Source organism: Mirounga angustirostris, unplaced genomic scaffold (assembly GCF_029215605.1).
Source record: "Mirounga angustirostris isolate CCGP_5_RB_7025 unplaced genomic scaffold, mMirAng1.0.hap1 SCAF_5, whole genome shotgun sequence".
Lineage (NCBI taxonomy): Eukaryota > Metazoa > Chordata > Mammalia > Carnivora > Phocidae > Mirounga > Mirounga angustirostris.
In genome coordinates this window covers 44789947-44816828 of record NW_026991713.1, presented here as the reverse complement: position 1 = coordinate 44816828, position 26882 = coordinate 44789947, and the positions used below count along the sequence as shown (strand labels likewise).

At 38.5% G+C, this 26882-nt stretch overlaps 1 protein-coding gene across 1 annotated transcript in view; it reads left to right on the top strand.

Moving 5' to 3' along the window:
- TRHDE (thyrotropin releasing hormone degrading enzyme) overlaps positions 1-26882 on the top strand; it is a 364327-nt gene that overhangs the window by 8051 nt on the left and 329394 nt on the right. Inside the window, exon 2 of the mRNA XM_045872950.2 lies at positions 4557-4830. Coding sequence (XP_045728906.1) covers positions 4557-4830 — 274 coding nt within the window. The remainder of the gene's footprint in view (positions 1-4556; positions 4831-26882) is intronic.

Here is a 26882-nt window from a genome sequence, read left to right as displayed (position 1 = left end):
GATAGAAGAGAATTAAAATACATGTATATTATTTATATTTCTCTAGTTATGCTAAAGTGACATTCTTGGAATGACACTTCTAGGATGTCACTTTTGGAAATGGCATTTTTTATGGTAATAGATTCATTAAAAGATAAAAATGATTTTGTTTAAAAAAAGCAGGAGAAAAATAGAAAACGAAATACTTGTCCCTATTACCTTCTGCCTCCTGCTGTTTTATATTACTTCTAGCTGCATTTACGTATCTTGTATCCATACTGTATATTAAAATGTTTTCTATTTTTAATTAATTTTTTTGTATTTCTTCTATCTGGTGTCCTGCTACCTGACTTACTTCGAATTTACTCAAAACCCAAATTCATTATTTTCTACTCCAAATCACCTTGTTTAGAGGCCTCTTTGATGTTTTTAATGACAGTAAACAGAAAAGAAGTCTCACTTCCACCAAGTTGAAGGCAATCCTAACATACATACGATGAAGACAGAATGATATTTTTGAAATCCAACAGACACTGTTGCCTATTGAGGAGACAGAGACTTGAACTAGGACTCTTTGTTAGACAGGGGGGTATCGAGGGTGAGAGAGGTGTTAGAGATGGACTGGCAGTGCTGAGACTTGATAAAGCCAGAATCTGTGAGAGGACAGACAGCACACTAATTTAGTAAGTGAGTCAACACTTTTTTAAAGGCTTATTTCTGTGCCACCTGGAGTCTGCCCCACTTCTTCATCTGCTTCTGACCTTTAAAATACTACCCAGGCTTTAAGAACAATTCTTACGCTTCTTCCTCTGTGAAGCCTTTTCTGTTCCTAAGGCAGGTGGTTCTCAACTGGGTAAATTGCCCACCCCCCCAGCCCCACGGGCTTTTGGTTGTCACAGCTGGGGTGGAAAGTGCTACTGGTACCTAGTGGTAGGGGCCCTGGGATGTTGCTACACATCCTACAGGATACAGGTCAGCCCCCAACAAAGAATAATTATCCAACTTGAAATGTCAGTAGTGCGGAGATTGAGAAGCCTTGCTTCAGGAGAATGTAATGTCTTTGTACACTTTCCTTTTTTGTAATGGCTTTTTGTAGAATACCTGCTTAGGTATTTGTTTAATTTCTTTCATTAGAATATAAACTCCTTGAGGGAAGAAAGCATATATACTTATCTTTTTCTCCTCAGTGTTTGAACACTCAAGAATGACGATTAAGAGAAACAAATGCATAATAGAGCTTGTAGTAAAAAACTATTTAGCAGTAGTGTAATTTAATATTTAAAAAAATCTCATCAAACTCAGGGAATATTTTATTTCTCAATTTTGTTCAGTTATAGAATCTCGAGCTTGGAAAAGACCTAAAAAGTAATCTAGTCCAACTGCTCTTCGTTACCAAGGGACTTCTTCTGATTTCCTAAATACTGAATTGAAATTCAATTGCAATCGTCCTCAGTTGCCAGACTGTGAAATTGGTATTTCCTCATTTAGACATTATCAGAATATATGGTGGCCCTCTGTGCATAGCTATATACTGTGTGTGTGATTCATTAAGAATATTAATTGCAGAAAAAGGCACTAGATGGTATATTCCTTTCAACCCTGAGAATCAGTGATTTAAACTGCTAGCTTTTCTAATATATTTACTTACTATATAAGGCAAAAAGAGAGTACACAGTATGATTCTTCTGCGTAAATGTTTGGTTTATGAATTTCTCATTAACCCAGGGGTATTTAATCTTCTACATCTAATAAATTCCTACCCATTAATTACTTAATGCCAAAGACACCCTTGATTTTTACTTAATGATTAGTACTTTCTAATTGCAACCCTTTTGTTGAATTCTTGCAGAACTTTCCCCCAGTATTATTGGTTGTCTACCTTATCATGACCTTAAGGACAAAAAAGGTTATATCTTTTTTTTTATTATTATTTTTTAAATTTTATTTTATTATGTTATGTTAATCACCATACATTACATCATTAGTTTTGGATGTAGTGTTCCATGATTCATTGTTTGCGTATAACACCCAGTGCTCCATTCAATACGTGCCCTCTTTAATACCCATCACCAGGCTAACCCATCCCCCACCTCCTCCCCTCTAGAACCCTCAGTTTGTTTCTCAGAGTCCGTAGAAAAAAGGTTATATCTTAAAAAAAAAAATCCTACCTTGTACCTAATATAGTGGAAAGCTCACACGCAGCAGATGTCTGTCAGTGGTGGAACTGGAGTTCTCAGATACTTGAAAGTTAAAAAAAACACTTTCTACTCATATATGGAATCCTGTAGGTAACTTTTAAACAACTCAAGAAAGAAATATCAAGCTCAGTGGACATTTCAATTAATAAGATGGAAAGATGAGATTCAAAAACGTTATGGAAGACAAAAGCATGTGAAGAGCAAATTGTAAATGGGTACATTTTAACTAAAAGGTACTGACATTTCATTAAACAAAACTATATTACTATCGATAGAAAATCATAAGGAAAAATATTACCATGTACTGGCATTTTTGGAAAGAAGAACCTTTATTACCAATAGTCGAATTAAAACATTGTTTATAAGTTATGGCTAAAGATTATTTTACTGTTCTTGAAATATAGTTAATTGTTACTCAGATGCAGAAAATGTGATTTCTAGACCCGGCTTTGTACTAATTGCCAGTGTAACTTTGGACAAATCACTTAACCCTACTGGAATTCCCTTTTCATTTTAGAAATTTATGAGAGCTGGACAGTTTGTTTCTAAGACTGCTTCCAACTTTAATCTTATATTTGTCTGAAGATTTGTAGTTAAAACTTCTTTCCCATACATTATATCATTTTATCATCTCGACGGCTTTGGAAGGAAAGCATAGAAAGCATTATTATTTTCCTTTTACTAATGAAAAAATAGGCTCAAGCTGTTACCCAAGCCTGGTAGGTAGCAACCCAGTACTGTTTCTAAGATAACTCCCCAAAATTCTGTTTCTGAGAGTACATATACAGTTAATCTTTTAAAATGTCTTTAACTTTCAAAAAAGTAGACTCTCAAGGATAAATGTAAGCTTCATAATGTTAAAAAGGTATAAACATTTACATCTGATGGTTTGAGCCAGGGATAGCCAATAAGATTCAATGCACATGTCAACTCCTATTGATTGCTAGTAGCTGCCTGAAGTGTTATGCTGAGAATAATTTTGAGGCCAAGTTTGGGCTCAGTGGGAAAGTGTGCCATGTTAGATTAACGAGGAACATTGTGGATGTTGGAGAGGGGAGTGGTGGCAGAACTACTTATGGGGGAAAAGGTCTTTTAAAGAAATGACTTCAGTACTTAGTAATGTTTTATGGAGGGTCTGATATTGACTTGCCTTATATTGAGTTTTGTAACTAGTATTATCAGAAAAGTTTAATTGATTTGTATCATGCACGTTTTCATAAATAATGGTTTCTTTTTCAAGTTAAAAGAGTGTCCTTAAAGTTAGTTTGAGTATTTCTATTTGTAACCATACCTGTGAAAGAATGTAGAGGTTGCTTCTAGTTAGTTTTAATGAAATGCAACTTTGCAGCTTGATCTGAAAAGTTGAGGGCATTAAATGTACTTTATATAGATATATACACATATATGCACATCAACATGTTTGTTATATAGATATTTATTATATAAGTTTGCATGTATTATATTTGGTATATATATTTGGTATTATATATGGTATTAATATATATAATTTGGTGTTATATATGGTATTAACATAATAATACCAAAGTTATAGTTTATGTAATAAATACATATTATGAGTTGTAAAAATGAATAGTCTCTGGATTATTCGATATAAATATGTGTTAAACCACTCTAAGAAAGGTTGAACACATTGTGAATCAGTGGCTGTAATTTATTAACTGCCTGATGGTTGCTCTTCATCTTTCACAGTGATACATGCTTTATATCCTCTTTACCTACTAAGCTTTACAGTACTTTTTAAAAGTTAGGCTTGATTATTTCCTTTCAAGCAATGAAAACCTAAACCTTAGAGAAATTTAGTAATCCTCCAAGGTGATATGGCTGAGAATGTTGTAAAGCCAGAATTTAGGCCAACTTTTGTCAGGTTTCAAAGTCTGTAACAAAATCAGATCATGCCTAGCTGAAATTTGAAGGTTCAGATATTTCCCACTGGTGGTCTATATTCTATATATATCTGAGGACAACTTTTGGATTTTAGTTTCACTGTCTTAACTTGTACACCATTAGAGGAGAAAATGGGGGCATACCAAAAAGGAGAACTGTTACTCTCCAGTATTTGCCAATGGGATGCCAATGAGTTGTTTTTCTGTAAAGTGTAATGTTTTGTCTAATAAGCACTGGTCTGGGTTTAGAGGATTTACTTTAAATTGAGATAAAAAATGTCCCTGAATAATTTTTATCATAGGGGAAATATATATGAATTATACTTTCATGCTATTCATGCACTTAAGTTCGGTTCAGAAAAAAGTACCTTGTGATTTGGCAAAATACATTATTTTATCAGCAGAAGCATGTAAAAAGGTCATAACTTAACTGAAGCCATAAATGTAATTGAGAATGTCATTTTCTTTTTTCCAGATTCCTTGGTGTCACTCAGTTTTCGCCTACACATGCCAGAAAGGCATTTCCTTGTTTTGATGAGCCAATCTACAAGGCTACTTTCAAAATTAGCATCAAGCATCAAGCAACCTATTTATCTTTATCCAATATGCCAGTGGAAACTTCCGTGTTTGAGGAAGATGGATGGGTTACGGATCACTTTTCACAGACCCCTCTCATGTCTACATATTATTTAGCCTGGGCAATCTGCAACTTCACATACAGAGAAACTACCACCAAGAGTGGGGTTGCAGTAAGTATTTTAAACTTAAATATGTTTTTAGATAATGTACACACTGTATAGTAATCTGATATCTGGATTAACACTGAATCATTTTTGTCCTCTTCAGGTCTTATATAGCTAAATTCTTTTGTTAACCCTTGGGGGCGGGAAATTATCTTCCTGGTTTCTAGAGTCAAAGAGGACTGTCTTTTCCATACCCAGCCCTCTTGTCCCTTTCGCCACCTCCCCCACCCCCACCCCCACCATCCCTGTCTCTCTTCATCTTCTGAGTATTTCTGAAACAACTGTTGTCTGCTTTTGGAAATTGCTTTTTATTTATATGACTGGGAAAGCTGCTGCTTTTTATTGTGAAATATTTCAAATATCCAGAAAATGTAAAGAATAATATAATAAACTTCACAGGCCTACTAGCCAGCTCTAGAGAATCTAAACGTTTTATCATCTTTGCTCTAGTCTAATTTAGTTTTTGAGAAAGTAAAACATATTGGATAGAGTTGAAGCCTTCTGTGTGCACCTGCCTGATCTCATTGCCTTGCCTCCTCTTTTAGAGATAACTACTGTCCTGAGTTTGATGTTTGCTATTTCTATGCATATTATCACACAATTACCAAGCATGTGTATATATATATTTCTACAATAGATGCCATGCTTTAAAATTTCATATAAGTGGTTTATATTATAGATATCATTCTGTAAGTTATTTTTATTTCATTTTAATTTTTGATTAAAATTACGTTTTTGTGGTTTATCTGAATAGAATGGGTTGAGTGAAGATATCAAAATCTGTCATCCTCCTATAGATAAACATTTTAATTTTTCTGATTAACAACAATGCTCAGTGAACATTTTTGTCCATGAGTTCTTCTGCCAATGTGCTAGGATTTCTGTAGGGTTGTAAAGCTTCTTTTAGCCCATAACACCCAAGTGTATAGAAATACAGTCTTAGGGGAGCATGACATATGGGAAGCCTAGAGAAGACATGCTCTGCATTTAATTTATAATAAGAGTCAATTGGACTTTCTGTGATAACTGTCATTTGTGACAGCAAGGTTCTAAGCATTTTTTGCATGCTGTTGGATTGTACTAGTCAGGCTAGGTCAGGCCATGCTGAGTTAACAACTTCCTCCTCATTTCAATGGCTCACACAGTAAATATGCATCTATTTTAGTTTTTATGTTGCCCCTAAAGCAAGGTATTATGATTCTGGTTTTCCAGATGAATAAAGTAAGTTGAGGTTTAAAGACCCAGAGTCAAAAAGTAAACAAGTGGTAGAGCTGCAAGACAAACTTTTGTTGGTCTGATCCCAAATTTTGGGCTTTCCTGCCATGTGCCCTGGGAACTCTGTTTCGTCTTTTCAGCTGTATGTCTGTAAGAGAATTCAAGTAATGATTCTCCCTATCCGGTGGCCATTGTATTCGAACGCAACAAAAGGAATTAATAGAAACCTATATTCTTGTTCTGTAGAAAGTTCATAGGTCTATAACAACCTAAATTTTGAAAAATAGGTTTGGATAAATAAATTTTTCTCAGTGTTACTTTCAATTTAAATCACTGTGGAACCTATTTAAAAAGTAAAATCTGCCTCCATAAAAAATTAATGCCATTATTTGAAGAGCTGTGTATAGTGAATTAATCTACATAATCATTAAAATTAGGTTCTAAATGCTGGCTTTAGAGGGCCAGAAGACATTTTGCTCTTCTGGACTTGTACTCGTTTGATATGTTGAGTTCCTCTGGTGTTTGTTGATGTCTCCTATGGATACTTGAAGGCTGTACATGTTGGACGACACACAGAAAAGGAACACCAAGACATCTCATTTACTTTGACATCTTCAAAAGTTGATGGCCGGCTTGCTGTGCGTAAGCTTGCAGCATAGGGCACACTGGCACTGTTTTTTCTAGTATGTTTTCTTTAAAGCATCTTAAAAGTGTTCTCAGCCCTACACAATTAAGCTTGTTGCTAAGTGACCCATATTTAAAACCAGACACACTCTAATTATTTAGATGTGACTTTTATTAGAGTTAAGAATCCAAGTAATTAGTAAACATTTTAAAATTCCTGCTTAATAATTTTTATGTAGAAAAGATAAAACATGCTACCAGAGAACATTGAAAGCAACTGAAATAAAATTTTAGATTGTATAATCTAAAAATGCTAAGGATAATAAAAAGGAAAACAAAATTGCCACTGGAAGCCCTTATTTATCAACTGTGGAAATACACTTTAAAACCTGGCTCTTTTTTTTGGTGACCCCTTGGATATCCAATCTATTTTTATTTTCATTGCATTTCCTCTTTATTACTGGGGAGGAAGACATGGGAATCACATTTCTGAACTCTTAGCAGCTGAAGGGAGTGGAAGTTTAGCTTTAGGATCTTGGGGTGGGACAGTCATGTGAAATCCAGGTGGTCATTTTGGATCAGAAGCTGATGCAGTTTTCTTTGAGATATGAGAGTGTAACTAGAGTAGCATCTTAATAATTTACAGCTGAATTGTAACAGTGCCTCAAGTGTGTGTATTTGAAGCATCATCATTTACTTCTCAAGTTTTCTACACTTTGCAAGGCACTATGCTAAGTAATTAGAAAGGTAAAAAACTTTAAGATCCTTCTAGTAGAGTGATTGCATGTGCATCTTTCCAATGAATCCAAGCTGGTAGACATATTTTGTTTACCCATCCCTAAAAGGCTTAATGTTTTTGTAACTAATGGTCGATATTTAGAAATTGAGAGATTGCACATAAAATTATTTATTTCTGGCTTCTCTTGAAAAATGGGAAGATCTTGGGTTCACATTCCCACTTGGCAATAATTGTTCACTCATTTATTCCTTCAGCAAATACTTACTGATTGAGCGTCAGGTGTTGTTCTGGGCTCTGGTGATATAGCAAGAAACAAAGCAACAAGGTTTCTATTCTCAGGGAACTTACATTCTAATGAGGAGAGAGTGACAATAAACAAATGAATGTATATCAGGTGGTGATATTTGCTATGAAGAAAATCAGTGGCTGTAGCTGGATGGTGACTAACCCATTTATATGAAGCATTTGCTTCCTAGTGTAACCTAATTCAGACCACTTTTTTCTTCTGCATCATGTCCACTTCACTCTTGTATATTACCTGCTTTCTTTCTGTAAGTGTTTGGATTTTCAACCCTTGTCTAGGGACATAATTCAAGAGGGTAGCCAAGGAATATGCATCAGAAAAGCAATGAATTCACTAATTGTGTCTTAGTGATACTGGCATTCACTAATTGTGAAATGAAAGTTGTAGAAAATCAAGACCGTTTAGAAGAGGGAGAAATTGCTAAGGCTGGAGTCTAATGATGTGCTTCATGGTGGAGATGGGACTTAATATGACAGTGAATGATGGTTTGGTCTTAGAAAAGCAGATGATGTGTGCATATAATCCTTGGTGGGAAATGTTACTAAGAAAAGACAAAGAGTTGGGATATCTACAGGATATCTATGGGATAGTGTATGGTTATTATGATCATAAACATCATCACTTCTGCTGCATTCCAGTGGTTACAAGTAAGTCACTAAGGATGGTTCTGATTTGCTGGAGGAGGGCATATATCCCACCTCTTGATAGGGAGTGTCAGAGAATTTGTGGACAAGTTTTCAAATCAGTACATCTCTCTCGGGCCACAAATTATTTACATTCATCTCATGTACAAAATATACTCACCAGTAGGTCTCACTGCATTATAACATCAGGTTGAAGTCTGAGATCCAGGATCTCACCATCAAATTTAGGTCTCAGTGTAGATGAGACTATTTGGGTTTCGTTTCTTGAACATGGTTTCTCTTGCTCTGAAGACCTGTTATCTATCTTCTCTCCCCCAATAGACAATGGTGAGATGAGAATATGATTCTTTCTTTTTTTTTTTTTTTAAAGATTTTATTTATTTGCGAGAGAGAGAATGAGAGACAGAGAGCATGAGAGGGAGGAGGGTCAGAGGGAGAAGCAGACTCCCTGCCGAGCAGGGAGCCCGATGTGGGACTCGATCCCGGGACTCCAGGATCGTGACCTGAGCCGAAGGCAGTCTCTTAACCAACTGAGCCACCCAGGCCCCCGAGAATATGATTATTTCAATAGGATTTTCCATTCAAGAATGGAGAAAATGGGAGGACATAACAGTCACTGGCCCATAGCAGTTCTGAAATCCAACTGGGCACATGTTGACAATTTTAAAATTATGAGTTAGTGCTGTTCCCTGTGAGTTGTCCTTCCCGGCACTTGGCCCCATCATTTGGCCTCTTAGTTTTGCCTTTTAATGCATCTTATCTTTTGTAATTAAAAATTAGTTTGTGTCTGCAATTGAATAGCTTACTCAGCTTGCTTCCTATCAATAAAAAATCAGGGGTCCAAAGGCTTATTTATTTATTTATTTTTGTATTGGCTCTGTTGCTTTAAGTCAAAACAGGTATAATTTTTTTTTTTAAAGATCTTATTTATTTATTTAAGAGTGAGCAAGCGAGAGAGAACACGAGTGGGGTGAGAGGCAGAGGGAGAAGCTGACTCCCCACTGATCAGGGAACCCAACTTGGGACTTGATCCCGGGACTCCAGAATCATGACCTGAGCCAAAGGCAGACACTTAACCAACTGAGATGCTAACCCAGGTGCCCCCAGGTATAACTATTTTTTTAAAAAACTTGATCTTTTTGTGTATCAAGTTATATCCATTCCATTAGACAAAACTAAACCATGGGTCTCTTTAATATGAGCCTTTGTCTACTGTGAGGCTTTGTAAAATAATGCTCATAACACTCTTAGATGCTCTGTTACTGAACAGAGAAGTTTTATAAGGCACCACCTTAATGTCTTTAGGAAACCTCTTGTCTGTTTGAAAAGGTTTGAAGGGCATCATTTTAAAAGTGTCTGAAGTCTTAACAGTTCCTGAAGTTGAGTCCTTGGCTTCATCTTTAGATCATCTTTTCCTGATAGTGACCTATATTTTTCCTCCCTGAGTTCAGTTTCTTACTTTGAGAATCTCTTGCCTTCTGGAGAGGCTGGGAAGGAGAAGAATTTAATTTCAAGCTCAGTAAGTCCTATTCCAAATTTTGCTTGGAAACTGGACAGTTTGTTCTTAAACTCATCTCTCCTGTTTTGGATTTTTTATGGCCAGAGAGAAGGCGTTGGCATCACTTTCCGTATTCTACTTGAAAGTCTTCTGAGCTAGGAAATACAGTTTAATATTTGTATTTCTTATTTTCCATAGCATTACAGGCAGCAGGGTTGCCAGACTTGTTTCTACTACGTGACAGAGGACCCCTTTCCTTCAGCTTCCAATACCATGTACCTTAACATCCTTCATGCTGTCAGCAACAGCTTCCTTAAAGCCCATAAAGCTTCCGATACAGGATCCCCTCAAGGATTGTTTACTGTCACCCACAGTTCAATCCCCAAACCAAAGTCTTTTGCTATGGCAGTGCCCTACTCCCAGGTACTAAAATTGGTCCCAGTTGATCTTGCTAAATTAGAAACCACTTGGAAACTTAGCAATAAAGAAATAACCATTTCTTATGCTTATGGATTCTGTGCATCCTGGGAATGGGCAGTACAGAGCAGGGGAGGACTCTGCTCTACAGTGTCTTAGCTGGAAGGGTTACAGCAGGAGTGACTCAACAGCTGGGGGCCAGAATCATCTGGGGACATCTTTATTAAGTGTCTTTACTTGATGTTGGCTGTTTCTGGCCTCTTAGTTGGGGCTCTCAATGGAGTGTCTACCAGGGGTCTCTCCATGTGGCCTGAGCTACCTTGCAGCATGGTGGCCTAAAGTTGTCAAACTCATGACTGGTGCTTCAGGCCTCCAGAGGTGAGTGTACCAAGGGATTTACACTGCCTGTTTACTTCATTATAAATGGTTACATAGATTGTATTAGTCACCATCTTTTTTTCTCTCCCTTTCTTTTAGCAAGGAATTGCTAGCTCACCCAGCCTAATAAGTTAAACAGTATCACTTTTTTTTTTTTAAAGATTTTATTTATTTATTTGAGACAGAGAGAATGAGAGAGAGAGAGCACATGAGAGGGGGAGGATCAGAGGGAAAAGCAGACTCCCCGCCGAGCAGGGAGCCCGATGCGGGACTCGATCCCGGGACTCCAGGATCATGACCTGAGCCGAAGGCAGTCGCTTAACCAACTGAGCCACCCAGGCGCCCAACAGTATCACTTTTAATGCACTGTATTAGTAACGAACTTAGGTTGGCCCAGATTCTAGCAAAGGGAGTGTAGACCCCATTTTCAATGAGAATAGTGTCAAAGATTTTGCAGACTCATTTGAAACCATCACAGTTGCTACATATATTATAGGAGATTATATTAATAAAACCATAAGCACTGACATGTTGTTCTCACTCTGATGATGGCAATTAAATTGATAATATATTCAGAAATCCTAGAAGGGAGTAGGGATATATAAGTTTGACAGGTAGATGGAAACTAGATTGTGAAAGAGCTTGATGCCTGGCTAAGTTTTAAGATTTTGTTCAGTTAACAATAAGAGCCACTGAAAATTTAAAAGCTGGAGTCATGACATGTATAATTTTTATAATCTGCCTGAGAAAAGCATGGAAAATATGTGGGGATGAGGAAAGTGGGGTTAGGGGCCCATTTACCTAAGAAACTCTGGACTAGAGTAGTTATAGTATAAATGGGTAGGGTAGTATAGATATAAAAGGCATTTTATTTTATTTTTTTTATTTTTAAAGATTTTACTTATTTGTCAGAGAGAGAGAGAGAAAGCACAAGCAGGGGGAGTGGCAGGCAGAGGGAAAACCAGTCTCGTTGCTGAGCAAGGAACCCCATGTGGGACTTGATCCCAGGACCCCAGGATCATGACCTGAGCTGAAAGGCAGACACTTAACTGACTGAGCCACCCAGGCATCCCTATAAAAGCCATTTTAAAGGAAGAATTGGTAGGACTTGGTGAGGGACAAAGATAGGAATTAAGTAAACATTGGGGAAGCAGAAGAGCAAGGAGTCAAGAATGTGATATAATAGAATGTTTCTGTCTTCCAGATTCACTATGCATTCTGAATTGGCTATCACAACCAATGAGGGTTTTCATTTTTGTTGGCCAGTCTCTTGGATGCACAGTCTATACTGCCTAAGTGAAAGGAAAATTTATTAGGAAGGTATTGGGATATCTCAAGGCATCGCAGGTCAGAGACAGACCTGGGGCATGGAGTCCTGTGAGAAACTTGAGAATCCTATGGCAAGTCCTCATCAGCACTTCCTCTGCTTTGCTTACTCACTGTGGGTAGACTTCTGTTCTTTGATTCACGTGGTGTAATATTGCCACTGAAAGTTCCCAAGTTTTGCATATTGCCATGGAGGACCCAAGAGGGAAAGTGAACTTTACAAACTCCCAAACTTATAGGGAATGTTATTGATTGCCCCTGTGTGGGTCATGTGATCATCTCTGGTCGCTGTGTCTAGACAGTACACATGTGGAGTCACATTGTAGGAACATGGCATCTTCTGCTTCACCTCATGGATGGGAGGGTGTGTTGCAAAGAAGATGAGTTTCTAAAGAAGGCATGCTGGGAAAAATCTACCGCAAATTTTTCCCAGAAAATTTTCCCGAAAAAGTACCACAAATGTGTTTTTTAGTTTTATTGTGTGGACTGACTACAACAGGAAGAATACACAAAATTTATAGTAGTGATGAATATTACAAATACTCACACCCAGGAAAATATATACACACATCCATGTGATACACATTTCTGATGCTAGAGTTTTAGTGATGATATTGTATATATACACTTAAAACATGGGATCATTCCATGTAGTTTCCTACTGAAAATAAAAGGTCTCATTTTAACAAGAGAAGTGCAAGTGTAGGTTAATATGATCTAAGCACATATTCCAGTTTGAAAAATTCATGTTACTAGTAGGAGATCTTTTGTCATTAAACATTCTGTTTAGATTGCTTTACAAATATAATAAGTGTCCATTGAGAAAGAAAAATAGTAACAAAAGAGTTGGATTACAGTCAATTTAGGAATATAAATATAGGCTTCCTGATGATCCCAACAAGAGACAGTCCTCCTCCTCTCTACTCCTAGAATGTTTTGTAAACTCATCTCTTATAGTCATTATCTCATTGTTCATAGCCCTTTCTTGCTGGCTCTTTGCTCCTCTAGACTGTGAATTCTTTGGAGGCAGGTGCCATATCTTACTCATCTTTGTAAGATTCAGGACCTAGAAAATGATAGGTACTCAGTGAAAGTCCATTGAACATCTAAATGAGTGAATTCCCTTCAGAGAAGTCACAAGACCAGGGGTTTTCCAAAACCTTTTGGTTAATATATGACATGAAGATTTGTGAAAAATAAGTCTAACTTATATTGAAATATAAATAGCAAATGTTACAATACAGATATCATTTGTTTTTAGGTCCTCTGTGGGAACATTGTAGGTGAAAAGTGTTGTTAAAGAGAGTTGAGTACTGAGAGGCAAAATTTTACTGCCAAACAGGGAACTGAATTCAGCACAGAGTCTAAGCTCTGGAGGATTTAGTATAGGGGAAGAGAAATGGGGTGGCTCTTAAATACTGAAGGACCAGGGATTGTCTCTGTCCTCTATCAGGAAAGCAAGTTTCTGAGTGTTGTTGATTGATAGCTGGGCTTGCCAGTGAGGTGAACCTAGGCTGGCTGTCCCATGGATGCCTGACTTGGGATTATAGCTCCCAGCTCACCTCTGCTGCATGAGAGTTATGCTTGAGCCAGGTTTGGGTCATCCAGTTGGGTCTGCAGTCTTGTCAGCAAGTTATGTGGCCAGGTCATGAGTTTATTGGAGCCACGGAGTTTGAGAACTTAAAAAGAAAAATCATTTAATTGATGAACTTCCTTAAATTTCATTAGTGTGTAGGAACAGAGCTGATAAGTTTTGCTAAGAAGTGAGTGTAGAGTGAAGAAATGCATGCGGTGATTGTAGACTGTTTTTTAATAGTGCTAGTTATGGAAGGGATAAGAAAATACATCTATGCAGAGCCTACTGCAGGTGATTTTTAGATAAAAGAGAGCTGAATCTATCAGAAGAGAACCAAAAATTTCCCAGACAGTAGCCAATGACTACTTGGTGTTTAATGGCTTGTCTCTGTAGGGTAAATGGCCAAAACTGTTTTGTACCTTTCTGTTTAAAGAACCCAGGAACAGGAATAGAGAAAACAGATGTGGGGAGATTCAGCCTGGGCCACCAGTGAGGCACACCAGGCCAGTAGTCAAGAGGGTAACAGTAAAATGGTGATCATGAAAGCATTATTGAAATCATAGGCTATGGTGTCCAGAGAGGCAAAAAGGCAAGGGAACCCACAATGGGACTGATATTCATGGAAAATGGATTGGAACAGTTGAAGAATAGAAGTTATTATGAGAATAAAAAGTAGGAGTGGAATGATAAAGGGAGTAAGGTGGAAAGATGGTCTGGGATAGAGAGGGGGGTTTCAGATTTCAGGAGGGATTGAAGGAGTTTTAAGTCTGTTATTGCAAAGTTGGATGGATGAAGAGGATTGAAGATACAATCATGGAGGGAACAGAGAACTGTGGGGCCATTTTGGAACAAACATCAGAAACACCAAGGGGGAATCCTTGAGAATGTGGCAAGAAAACTATGCCAAGCTTCAAATTTTCTAAGTGTGAGTAACACCTAGATGCCTACATGTGGAAAAGGATTGGTGAAAGCCATGAGCTCCAAAAAAGAGAGTTTTTTAAAATGGAATTGGAATTGGAGGAATAGTGATGTAAAATCACCATTGAGGAGCTAGGAAAGTGCTCATGTCTCTCTCTTGGTCTGAGAGTGGATGAGAATAGATCTAAATAAGGATAAGAATGTGGGCCGAAGCGGTGGGTATCTGTGGTGTGTGTAAGAATAAGAGCTGTTGATAATAAGGATTACTTACATAGAGGGTGGAATGGTAGACTGGAGGGACACGTTAACAGAAGAGAGAGTAAACTGAGTAGGCAGAATTTAGTTAATGGAGGAGCTTATAGAACTCTCTTGCCCCAAAGTTTCCATTGGGATGTTGGTGTAATGGAGTCTGCCTCAGCACATATCCATCCCCTGGTGGCTGGCCTGGGCTGATGGTGAATTCAGTGATGGATGATAATGGGTTTTGTTATACAATCCACAATTTATCAACTGTCCTGAGGTTTAAGAGTCTACGTATTGAAGAGGCTAATAGAAGCTACAGGAAAAGCTTGAAGGAAAAAAAACAAACTGACAAAACAGACTAATTTAGTCAGTGTAGAGTATTCATAGTTGTAGTATGTTTATTTTTGATAATGTGTGTGATGGATTGCATGGTACATAGTGAGGTCCACTTCTCTCTTTGGTAGAGGGGAGGGTGATTCGGCTGTGATCTTCCTTCCCCCAGACTTCTTGCTAGGATTTTCATAGCAGAGGCCACCACCAATTCAGTTGTCTTTCAGATATGGTGCCCAAATATCTAAGTAGTAGCATATAACCTGATAATATAAAAGAATGTTTTTTCTTTGCTACTTTCCCTCTAATTTCAGATTCATTACTGTTATTTTTTGATCTTCCCTCTTCTTTTCCCTTCTAGTTCTTTAGGACTTTTACTTTTTTTATTTTTATTTTTTTACAAAGAGGGATTCATTTTTTAAAAAATATTTATTTATTTATTTGAGAGGGAGAGTAAGCATGCATGGGTGGGGGGAGTTGCAGGGGGAGAGAGAGAGTGGAGAGAGGATCTCAAGCAGACTCCCCACTGAGTGTGGATCCTGACGCGAGGGCCTCCATTCCACAACCATAACATCATGACCTGAGCCAAAATCAAGAGTAAGAGGCTTAACCGGCTGAGCCACCTAGGTGCCTCTAGGACTTGTACTTAAAGGACTGTTTTGGCTAACCCTTTATAATCTAAGAGAGGTAGATAGAATACTGAGAAACAAACTGAGGGTTCTAGAGGGGAAGGGGTGGGGGGATCGGTTAGCCTGGTGATGGGTATTAAAGAGGGCACGTATTGAATGGAGCACTGGGTGTTATATGCAAACAATGAATCATGGAACACTACATCCAAAACTAATGATGTAATGTATGGTGAATAAACATAAATAAAATAAAAAAATCACACAAAAAAACTAATGATGTAATGTATGGTGATTAACATAACATAATAAAATTTAAAAAATTAAAAAAAATATTGTGTAATGTTGAGGAGAGAAGTGGTAAGGGATGAGGTTAGAGATTTATGCAGGGGCCAGATCATGAAGGGGCCAGATCATGAAGGGATTTGTAAGTCATGTTAAGGGGTTTTGATTTTATCCTTTAAGCAGAGGGAACCATTAAAGGATTTGAGTTTGGGAGGGCTTCAGATCATATCAGGAGCTTTCTGTTGAAGCATGGGGATAATATAAAATGTCTTATCATTGTTGCTAAAAGACTCTCAGTTCCTTTTCCCATTATTTACCTGACCAGGGTCTGTTTTCCTGTTTGATTAAAGCTGCCATGCCAGTGTAGATCAACCTTCCTAAGGATCAAGGAGCAGGCAGTAATTGGATGTAGGACAAACAAGCACCATTGCTTATACTGTGGCTGACATGAAAAAGTAGCCAAATTTTTACATCTAGGCTCAGACATAAAACGTGCTGCCGTCTAGAGAAAAATCTCTGGGTAACCATGATCTAAAACAAATGGTGAAACAAAATCATAGTCTAAAGGTTGATGTAACTCTGATTCAAATGATTCTTATAGGACTTAAGATCAAATTTTGGAAAGACTAACTAGGGTCTTTGGTTGAGATATATTAATATTTCTAGAGATGGAACTTACAGGAAATAAAGAGAAATATTCTTTCCTAAAGAATCAAAGGAAGGACTGCAAGTCCTTTGTATTCAGCTGGATATATAAAAGTGAATATTCAGAGTGGAAGAAGGCATCAGAAGTGCTAATAGTACTGTCTGTCCTTAGCTACTGCCACCTACTTAATGTTTCTTGACTTCCTTTTCAGACCAGATGGCAGAAAGGAAATTCACTGGGTCTGTGAGATGCTGCTTTCTGATTAGGTTTGATTTGGGGAGGAATTGGTGAATGTCTAAAACCAATCATTACCCATATGTACTATTCACATGGCACTGAAAATGATTTATTTCTTGTTATATTTCTTAAAGATCACAGAAAAGCATTTCTTTATCCATTCACAAATATGTGTTGAGCAGCTGTGTTCAATAATGAACTATTGATACTTGGAAAATTATGGCATACTTAAGATAAAGAGAGAATAGACTGAGCAGAATTCATTAGAAGTTCAATTAGATATAAGACTTGGAGTGACAAGGAGGGGAAAAATTCTAACCTTTTCTGATTAACCTTAATTGGTAAGCTAATAGATACCCAATGTCATCTCTGGACTTAGCACTATGTTAAATACTACACATAAACCAAAGTGTAAGGTATAGATTTTGTTTCCAAAGGGTTTAGAAGCCAGTTGATGAGACAAGATAAACACGTGACCATACACTGGATGGTACCAGGCACTATTTTATAAAGGAAAGGTAAATTCAGTGGTATGCTAGATGTTGAAGAACAGAGAAAGAAATCAATGAGGGCATAGATTATTATTGAAAAGTATTGGGTCTTGAGGGACGAGTGGATATGGGTAGGTGGAAGGTAAATTAGGGAGCCTTCTTTGTGAGGTGAAGAGAGTGTCCAAGTTAAGAATGACCATAGGGTTTTCTTCAGAGTGAGAAGATTAATAAATCAGGTAGTTGGTTGCAAATATCTGAAAGCAACTCAGGAAAACTAAAGCAAAAGAGAAAATCAATGGTAGATTCTGGATAGCTCACAGAAATGAAGAATTAAATAATTAGGTCTTGAGAAGGATAGCTTTGAGGATCTAGATGGCATACCAATTCAGAATCTTCTCAGGGCACTATCTTGAGATTGCTTTAGCTGTAGTCCTCCAGTTCTCAGGAGAAAGAGCAATTTCTTTTGGCTGAATAGAGTGCCCACTGCTAGGGATGATGTAGATACTGGTATTCCTTCATCAACACACCTCTCAGGGCCAATGGAATCTGGGGAGTGGTAGTTTTTCAAAGGAAAAACAGTATGACATTATCAAGAAAGGAGAAAGTATATCCTGTTAGCAAAAACAGCAGATAAATAGAGATATACCTTATGGAGTACTGACTAGCTGCTGGGCACTGTTGTAAGTGTCATTTCATTTAATACTTCATTTAATGCTTTGAGGCAAGAATTATTATTCCCATTTTCTAGATGAAGAAAGTGAGGCACTGGGAGATGGATTACTGAACTTGCCCATGATGGCTCACAGTGGTAGAGCCAGCATTCAGACCCAGGCAGTTGAGCTCCCAAGCGTGTATTCAACCAGGCTGGATCCCAAGGAAGATACAAGGTGGCATTGTGGGAAGTGAAATTAAATAGATAAAGTGGGGTCAGAGAGACCAGTTTAGATTGGAAATGGAAAGAAATAAGGACCCCGAAAGGGTAAGGAAATGACATGATAAATATGAAGTTTAAGAACTATTCATCTTTGAAGACATGTGCCAAAAATTTTGGAGGGTGAGGAAGCTTGTAGTTTTGAAAGCGGACCCCCCCACCAAGGTCATGACTGAGCATGATGGATAATGAAGATTTAGACCTTGTAAAGGCAAATACAGTGACTATCCATATGTGTTTTTTACATGACAGTGAAACTTTTTTTCAACATAACTCTGTGAGGGGCGCCTGGGTGGCTCAGTTGGTTAAGCGTCTCCCTTCAGCTCAGGTTATGATCCCAGGGTAGGGCTCCATGCTCAGTGGGGAGTCTGCTTGTCCCTCTGCCCCTCCCCTGCTTGTGCTCTCTCTCTCTCTCTCAAATAAATAAATAAAATCTTTAAAAAATACCCCATAAGTCTATAAAATGCTGTGCTTCAGTTACCAAGTTAAAATTTTAAAGAATGCTGGTGTAACAAGGAAGAATTACCTTAGCCCAGAGTTTAACTGTTCTAGGCAGTTTTAGGTTTCACTGCCTCCACGAAGCCTTGCCCAGCTAGATTCCTTCCCTTTCTGAGCTGTAATTGCCCTTCAGTTGTAATTCTCTTTGGATCATTGTCCTAATGAATTCATTTTGTTGTTTTCCGCACATCTTTTCTCACTAGATCGCAAGCTCTGTGAGAAGAACTGTTGTCAGTGACAAACACACACATATGCTGTATTATACACATAATCACACACACAGGCGCATACACACACACACACACACATTCTGGGGCAGCTCAGAGAAGTGATGTGTATAACATATACTATATCCTCCATGGCATGTAGTGCAATTCCTTGCTCATAGCAGTCATTCAATAAATATTTGAAACATGGGTGATAGGAGATGCATTTGGAGGAAAAATCAAAAAGCCTTAATGAGTGTCTTGGTTTGGGTGACAGAGGAATAAATAAAAGTGAATCAGAGAACCTCAGAGTTTTAGGTTGCTTGACTGAGAGGAGGGCGCATCAGCCGCGTGGCCTGATTTCTGGTGGTTTTTCCCTGCTTTCTTTCCCTTACTCTTGTACCTTCTCTGACTCTTTCCCGTAGAGTTCTGGATTCAGGCTGAGGACTGTCCAGAGTGAGGCATTTCATTCTTTCTTCCCCTCCAACTTAACACTACACACTCTTGTCGTGCTAGTGAAAGAAAATGAAGAAATACGGAGTCCTTTTTTTTTTTTTTTTATTATGGCAGATTTATTATACATGTCTCTCTGATGAAATGTAAATCTCTTAAATGACAAGTCAGGCTGAAAGTTAGGTTATCTCCACACATGCCTGGAATTAATGCAGAAGTGTGTCTCAGCATTTCAGAAGGGGAAAAATAATCATTTGAAACAGGATCACTTTGTCTGAATGGGAGAGTGTTCTTATTTTTTTTTTTTCCTCCAGTAATTTGCTAGACGATAACTTCCATCAGAAGGGCCTCTGTGGAAATATAAGAGATGTTCCTAGTGGAGGCAATCCTTTTGCCTTCCCTTCCCTTCAGGAGAGGCAATGTGAACAGCAAGTGAGTAGAATAGTCCTGTGTAAAACAGTCATCTGGGAGTGAAGGGATTCTCTCATGTGATGTGTGTTTTCTGGGAGGCTGTAGAGGAGTCAAGTGCAGGCTGGAAAAAGAAGGGTGGTGGAAGGAGCATTGGTATTTGGCTCTCAGGGTTGGATTTTGGATTTCCCCCATTTACTAAGGCAGATTTCTTAACAGGAACTACAGTCTCTTCTATAGAAGGGGGTTAACAACATATGCCTTCTAATGCTTCTAATGAGAAGTGTAAAGAAATAACGGACATGCTGGACACATCAGAGTGCTGGACATAGAAGGACGCTCAGTGCATGGCCACCTCTATAGATGAGAGTACGTTTGCATCTCATTAGTGAGCAGACTGGGTGGGGTGCGGGAAGAAAGAGCACAGATGGTTAACATGGGAACCTTTGTGGGAACACCTTAGAAAAGATAGTCTGCAAAGGAGGATTATTTGGAGGGGATGACAAGAAGCCCTGCCATTTCATCTCAACACCCCAGCATAATGGCACCGTGAAAACTGCTGCAAAATTTGTAATGTTTATTTTTCCTGTGATGACCAGCATCGTGCAAGATGACTTATAACCTTATCTTTTTTTTTTTTAAAGATTTTATTTATTTATTTGACAGAGAGAGAGACACAGTGAGAGAGGGAACACAAGCAGGGGGAGTGGGAGAGGGAGAAGCAGGCTTCCCGAGGAGCAGGGAGCCCAATGTGGGGCTCGATCCCAGGGCCCTGGGATCATGTCCTGGGATTATGACCTGAGCCGAAGGCAGACGCTTAATCACTGAGCCACCCAGATGCCCCTAACCTTACTTTAGAGGAGGTGAGATGGATGTGAGGGATGTTTTTCTATGCTTCTGTTATTTGGGGGAAGACGGACTCTTCTTCTTTCTTTCTTTTTTTTTTTTAAGATTTTTATTTATTTATTTGAGAGAGAGAATGAGAGAGAGCACGTGAGAGGGGGGAGGGTCAGAGGGAGAAGCAGACTCCCTGCCAAGCAGGGAGCCCGATGCGGGACTCGATCCCGGGACTCCAGAATCATGACCTGAGCCGAAGGCAGTCGCTTAACCAACTGAGCCACCCAGGCGCCCCAAGACGGACTCTTCTTAGGTGTATGGAAGAATTGCTCTCAGGAAGAAATCAGGGAGAGAAAGGGCTTTGAAGACATGGAGAATTAAACCGGAATTAAACAAAGAAGTGTCTTGTCTATCATCCTATGTCCACATCTAAAAAATAAAATGATATTCTGTTAGTTATCAGGTTACAATTAAAAGTGGGGTGGAAAAAAATAAACGTGGGGTGGAGAGCAAGGGAGTATTAGGTTAAAAGATGGAAAGGAGGAGATTTCCTGCACTATTGAAGCATTGTAAAATTATTCATTCAATCATCAAATTAGTTATTTTATTTTTAAAAAGCATTATTTTATTAATCCTGCATTACGTGTCAGATACTGTTCTAAAAACTTTACATGGATTATCAAATTTAATCTTTATAACAATGTGATTAAGAAGTTTATGTCACAGTATTTTTTATAATCTACAGATGAGGGAATTAGAGGCTCAGAGAGATGGCATACCTGTCCATTGTATCACAGTATTAAATGCTGGAGCGGGGGCTCAAGCTCAGGAAGTCTGACTGCAAAGCCTGCGTTCCTCACTGCTCCACTGTCCTATCTCATGGATGGTTAAGATTGAAGTCTACCGGGCAGACACAGGAGTGTGTGCACAAGGAAGATGGCTTCTCTCTTCATGGAGCTTATTTTCTAGTTCGGTGTGAGATGCTTCTTAGAGAATGTGATTTTGGGTATTCTAACCACAGATCTATAGGGAAAGGAGTTCCTTTAACACCCTTTGAAACAGTTTTTCAATTTTGACACTGTTGATTTTGGACTGGATAGTTCTTTGTTTTGAGGGTCTGTCCTGTGCATTATGAGATGTCCAGCAGCATCCCTGGACTGTGCCTGCTAGATGCTGGTAGCACCTCCAGTTGTGATGACCAAAAATGTCTCCAGATGCTGTCAGATGTGCCCTGGCAAAATCACCCCTGATGGAGAATCATTGCTCTAAAAGAAGGACTTGGTGGTCGATGACCTTATATAAAAGGAATGAAGGTGACTCCATCTGGAAGTGTGTAGCCAACCTGGTGCATGTATTCAAGCGGTGACAGAGGACTCATCAAGATATCTATTGATTTCACTCACTGATATCCACTTACTTCTGCAGACAAATGTGCACACAAAGGCCATGGGAGGAAATCTAGAATACATCATTAGAGACTTTGAGGTTCTGCATGGGAGACAGAAGGATTAAGGGACAAAGGTTTTCATAATTAAAGAAAATAAGCTCATCATGTAGAAAGAACAAATGAGAAGGAACTTTTATACTGTGTTCTATAGTCAGGTATTGTTCGGCTGTTTTAGGATAACATGAATGTTCAGTTTGAAGAGTTTCCAATGTACTGTTGGATTGATGTTCATTTACTTTTCATATTCTAGATGTACGGTACTTCACGGAGGCTCTACCTGTGGTTCTTAAAGTACAGGGGCCTATCTGAATCACCTAGTGACTGTTTCTCAGATTCACGTTTCTGGGCACTACTCTAGACTTGCTGAACCTGAACCTTCAGACATAGGGTCCCAGCTTTCGGAGTATATTAAAATGCTCTGATGTCCATTCCTGAATGAAGATCATAGACTAAAGGTTTTCTTCCCATGCTCTCTATCTAGATGATCGTTGGTCATTCCATCACATGTAAAGCATTAAAAAAATGTTTTCATTGACCGTGACCTTCTTACATGCTACATACACCTAGGTGCAGAGGCTGTTGGGAAATATAGTCTATTCTATAAAGACATATGTTGAGATGGGAATGTGGGGTTCTAAAAGTAAAGAACAAAGGGATTGGACTTTGGTAGACAATTAGCAGTCCTTGTCACAGAACATTATCATTAAAACACAATAGCAGCACCGGCCACTTAGCGAACACTAAGCGTGTGCCAGGAGCAATGAAAAGTAACTGTGTGATGTTGCTGCTGTCATTGTCCCTATTTGTTTAGGTAAGGAAATGGAATCTCAAAGGGCTTAACAACTCGATCACTGTCACATAGTTGGTGGATGTTAGAGCTAAAATATTATTTTAGGTTCTGTCTAGTTCTACAAACACTTTCCATGAGACAATCTAATTATACTACCTCTCTTGCTTCCAGTGAACCTACCAGTTATAGTTTTTAGATTCTTCAGATTTAGATATAAAACATATTTGGTCCTTATTGGTAGTGGGGATGTCAATATTCCTTTACCCTTCAGCTTTTGTTGGAATTTTACTACTGGGTATTTTAAACTTAATGTCTACTTTGTTATTTTTATTCTAAATGGGGAAAGGAAATATCACCATGAGATAGGGTGGCTGCAGAGAGAGCCTGATTTTATTTAGTAAGTCTGGCACCATTTCCAGCATATAGTGCTCAATAATCAAGGGGATCATACATAAATATTAGGAAATGTTGGAGCTGCAGCGATCTTACCAGGGTATGATTTACAGAAAACTTTGTTTGGATTTATATAAAAATATGTACCTCTCTCTGCATGATAGCTAGTTCATGAATTAAATAGAAAAATACCTGGTTAAGCTTATTTATCATCTCAAGATGACACAAACAGCAGCTTCTTAGAGGTCTTAGAGCAGTCTGTCTAATGAAGAGGTTAATAATGAGCTCCTTATAGCTAGGTCTGTCCCTGAGATGGTTATTTGCCTCTAGAGTCTTTCCTTAAATTTCTTTGGACTCCCAGTATCACTGAGCTGGATTATATACGGACTGAACCAGCTAGATTATACACTAAGTGAACTGGTCTCTTTAAGGAGGTATTTCCTCTATAAGTAGTTGTATGGGGTTGTAGATGAGTAGAAATCAGTCTCACTATATCATGTGTCTGTCATCTCATTCTGTGGTTGTATGAATATTCTGAGAGAGAGAAAGAGAGCGAGAGATCGAGATTGATTTTTTTATTAGAATAATCCACCAAAAAAAGAGAGACCCTAATAAAATTTTAAAAACAATAAAAGCCCTTAATTCTGTGAGATAGTCTCATTATATCACTGAATGGTTTTTCTTATATTTTTTATTCAAGAGTACCTAAGCTCCCAAATGACAACGGAACAATTCTGACAAAGTTTTAAAGGTAACATGTGACATTCTCATTAGAAAATAATAAATTATTCCACAAATGAGGTTAAGTCATTTTTTAACAATTTATCTGTTCTAAATCCCATTTAAAGACTTCAGGCTCAATCATCATGGATAATTACTGAGAAAGATGTTGGAACATTGTTGGTGCTTGTGGTATGACTTTTGCAAATGCAATTATAGAGGCATAAATTGCCGTTAATGACAAGCCAAACAATTAATCACCAAACGGTGATGAAGCATCCAGGAGGATATTGGCTACAGAATCATTTGCCTCGTCAGTCATAGGTCCTAATATTTTCAGTAGGATAGCTTCTAACTATATGAGGATAGTTGTATCAGGATGTATCTGCAACTAGAGAAGGAATTTCTTTCTGGTTTAATATATGGGAGCAATCCCAATCTAGGCAAAAAACCTCAGTAGTGATGAGATTTTTATTGTTGAAGATACAGGCTCTGTCTAAATGAGTAGGTGCAATCTAACAAAAGTAGATCATTTTCTCCAGTAATTTTACTGGTTCTGCTGATTCTGTGCCTTAAACTTCTTTCTTTTCCTCGAACATAGGTCTTTTACCCCTCCTCATGCTCCAAATCTTGGCAGACACTCCTGGATTTCTGCCTTGGTGATTTACCTTCCTTTGCCTTGGCTATTATTACTTCTTAGCCCCTGTGGATGTGCAGCTCAGTCATACAAACAAGTCCATCTTCCGAGGTTACTCCCAGTGAGAGATGCTGCTCCTAAGACAGATTTTGTGCAGCTTGGGTTCTTCTGTCAATCCTCCTCTCCCCTTCCACTTGCCTCATGAGACCTTGTTCTGCTGGTGGATATCCAATTGAAACTCTTGGTTTTCTCCAAAAAAAGTATGAGATTAGATGATAATCTAATATTTTGTAGGACAAAGTAGAATTTATTCACATCTATTTCTTTCTTTCTTTTTTTTTTTTTTTTTGAGGGAGAGGGGGACGGAGAGGGAGAAGAAGGTTCCCCACTGAGCAGAGAGCCTGATGCAGGGCTCAATCCCAGGATCCTGGGATCATGGTCTGAGCCAAAGGCAGACGTTTAACCAGCTGAGCCACCCAGGTGCCCCTATTCACATCTATTTCTTATGAATATTTCTCATGTCTATAGTTTTCACTGAAAACAAACTGGAGGACAATATTTATTAATTCCTTCTTTAGTTTTTGATTCTATGTAAGAAAGTAAGGATGGACTAAGCATAATATTTCTGTAAATCACAGCCTAGTAAATGCTGGGCTTTTTGAAAATCTTCATAATACTAACATTGTTAAATCTGGGAGGGTAAGAAGCTTTTTATGATACGTATAATTCTAGTACTCAATCACGTAAAGCAGACTTTTGCCCTAATTTCTCATTTGTTTTAAATTTACATTAAACACTTGGCAACAGTATTAGATGTAGTAGATGTACATATTTCAGCTGTAGCCAACAAGATACACCTTCTTCTCTGTATAGATGTCATGATTTCATTCAGTCATCCAATAGTGTTCACTCAACAAATATTTACTGGAATTTTCACTTATTCCGGCACTGTTCTGGGTACAGGAGGGACCCCACAGTGAATAAAATGGACAAAGCTTCACAGAGCTCACATTCTATTTCAGTGGGGGAGAGATTGACAAGAAAATAAAATTCATAATATATGAAATGGTGATATGTGCTAAGGAGAAAGAGCAGGGAGAGAGTGACTTAATATAAAAGGGGATGCTTATGAAAGACCTCTGTGAACATGGATGTTTGAGTCAAGACTTACTTGCACTGAAGGAGTGAGCATTGGGATACCTAGGGAAAGAACATTCTAGGTGGATGGAACAGGCAGGGCTGAGCCATTGAGGTGGGGAATGTCTGGAGTGTTCCAGGTGTTTCAAGCAGAGCATTGAGGTGAAAAGGAGAATGGGAGATGATGAGGTCAGATGTGTGTGAGTGTACGTGTGTGTGTGCATGTGCGTGCATGTAGGTAGTATCTTATAGGTGATCACGTGTGTGTATGCGTGTGTGTGCGTGCATGTAGGTAGTATCTTACGGGTGATCACACGTGTGTGTGTGCGTGTGCGTGCATGTAGGTAGTATCTTACGGGTGATCACACGTGTGCGTGTGCGTGCATGTAGGTAGTATCTTACGGGTGATCACACGTGTGTGTGTGCATGTGCGTGTGCGTGCATGTAGGTAGTATCTTACGGGTGATCACACGTGTGTGTGCGCGTGTGCGTGCATGTAGGTAGTATCTTACGGGTGATCACACGTGTGTGTGTACGTGCATGTAGGTAGTATCTTACGGGTGATCACATGTGTGTGTGTGCGTGTGCGTGCATGTAGGTAGTATCTTATGGGTGATCACACGTGTGTGTGTGCATGTGCGTGTGCGTGCATGTAGGTAGTATCTTATAGGTGATCACACGTGTGTGTGTGCATGTGCTTGCATGTACGTAGTATCTTATAGGTGATCACACGTGTGTGTGCATGTGCGTGTGTGTGCATGTAGGTAGTATCTTATAGGTGATCATAGGGACATTTGTTTTCAATCTGAGTGTGATGGGAAGCCTTGAAAGGTTTCAAGCAGAGGAATGGCACATCAGACTTATATTCTTAAAAAATCCCTCTGCTGCAGTGTGGGAATATATGGTAGTGGGGTAAAGGATGGAAGCAGAGGGACCATCTAAGTGGTGAGTGCAGTGTGTAGGTAGTGGAGTGTAGAAAAGTAGTAGAATTTGGGCTATATTTTAAAGGTAGAACCGCCAGGATTCATGATATATTGGATATGGGTTGTGAGAAAATGAGAGAATTCAAGGAATACTCTTAGTTTGTTTTATGCTGAGAAGATA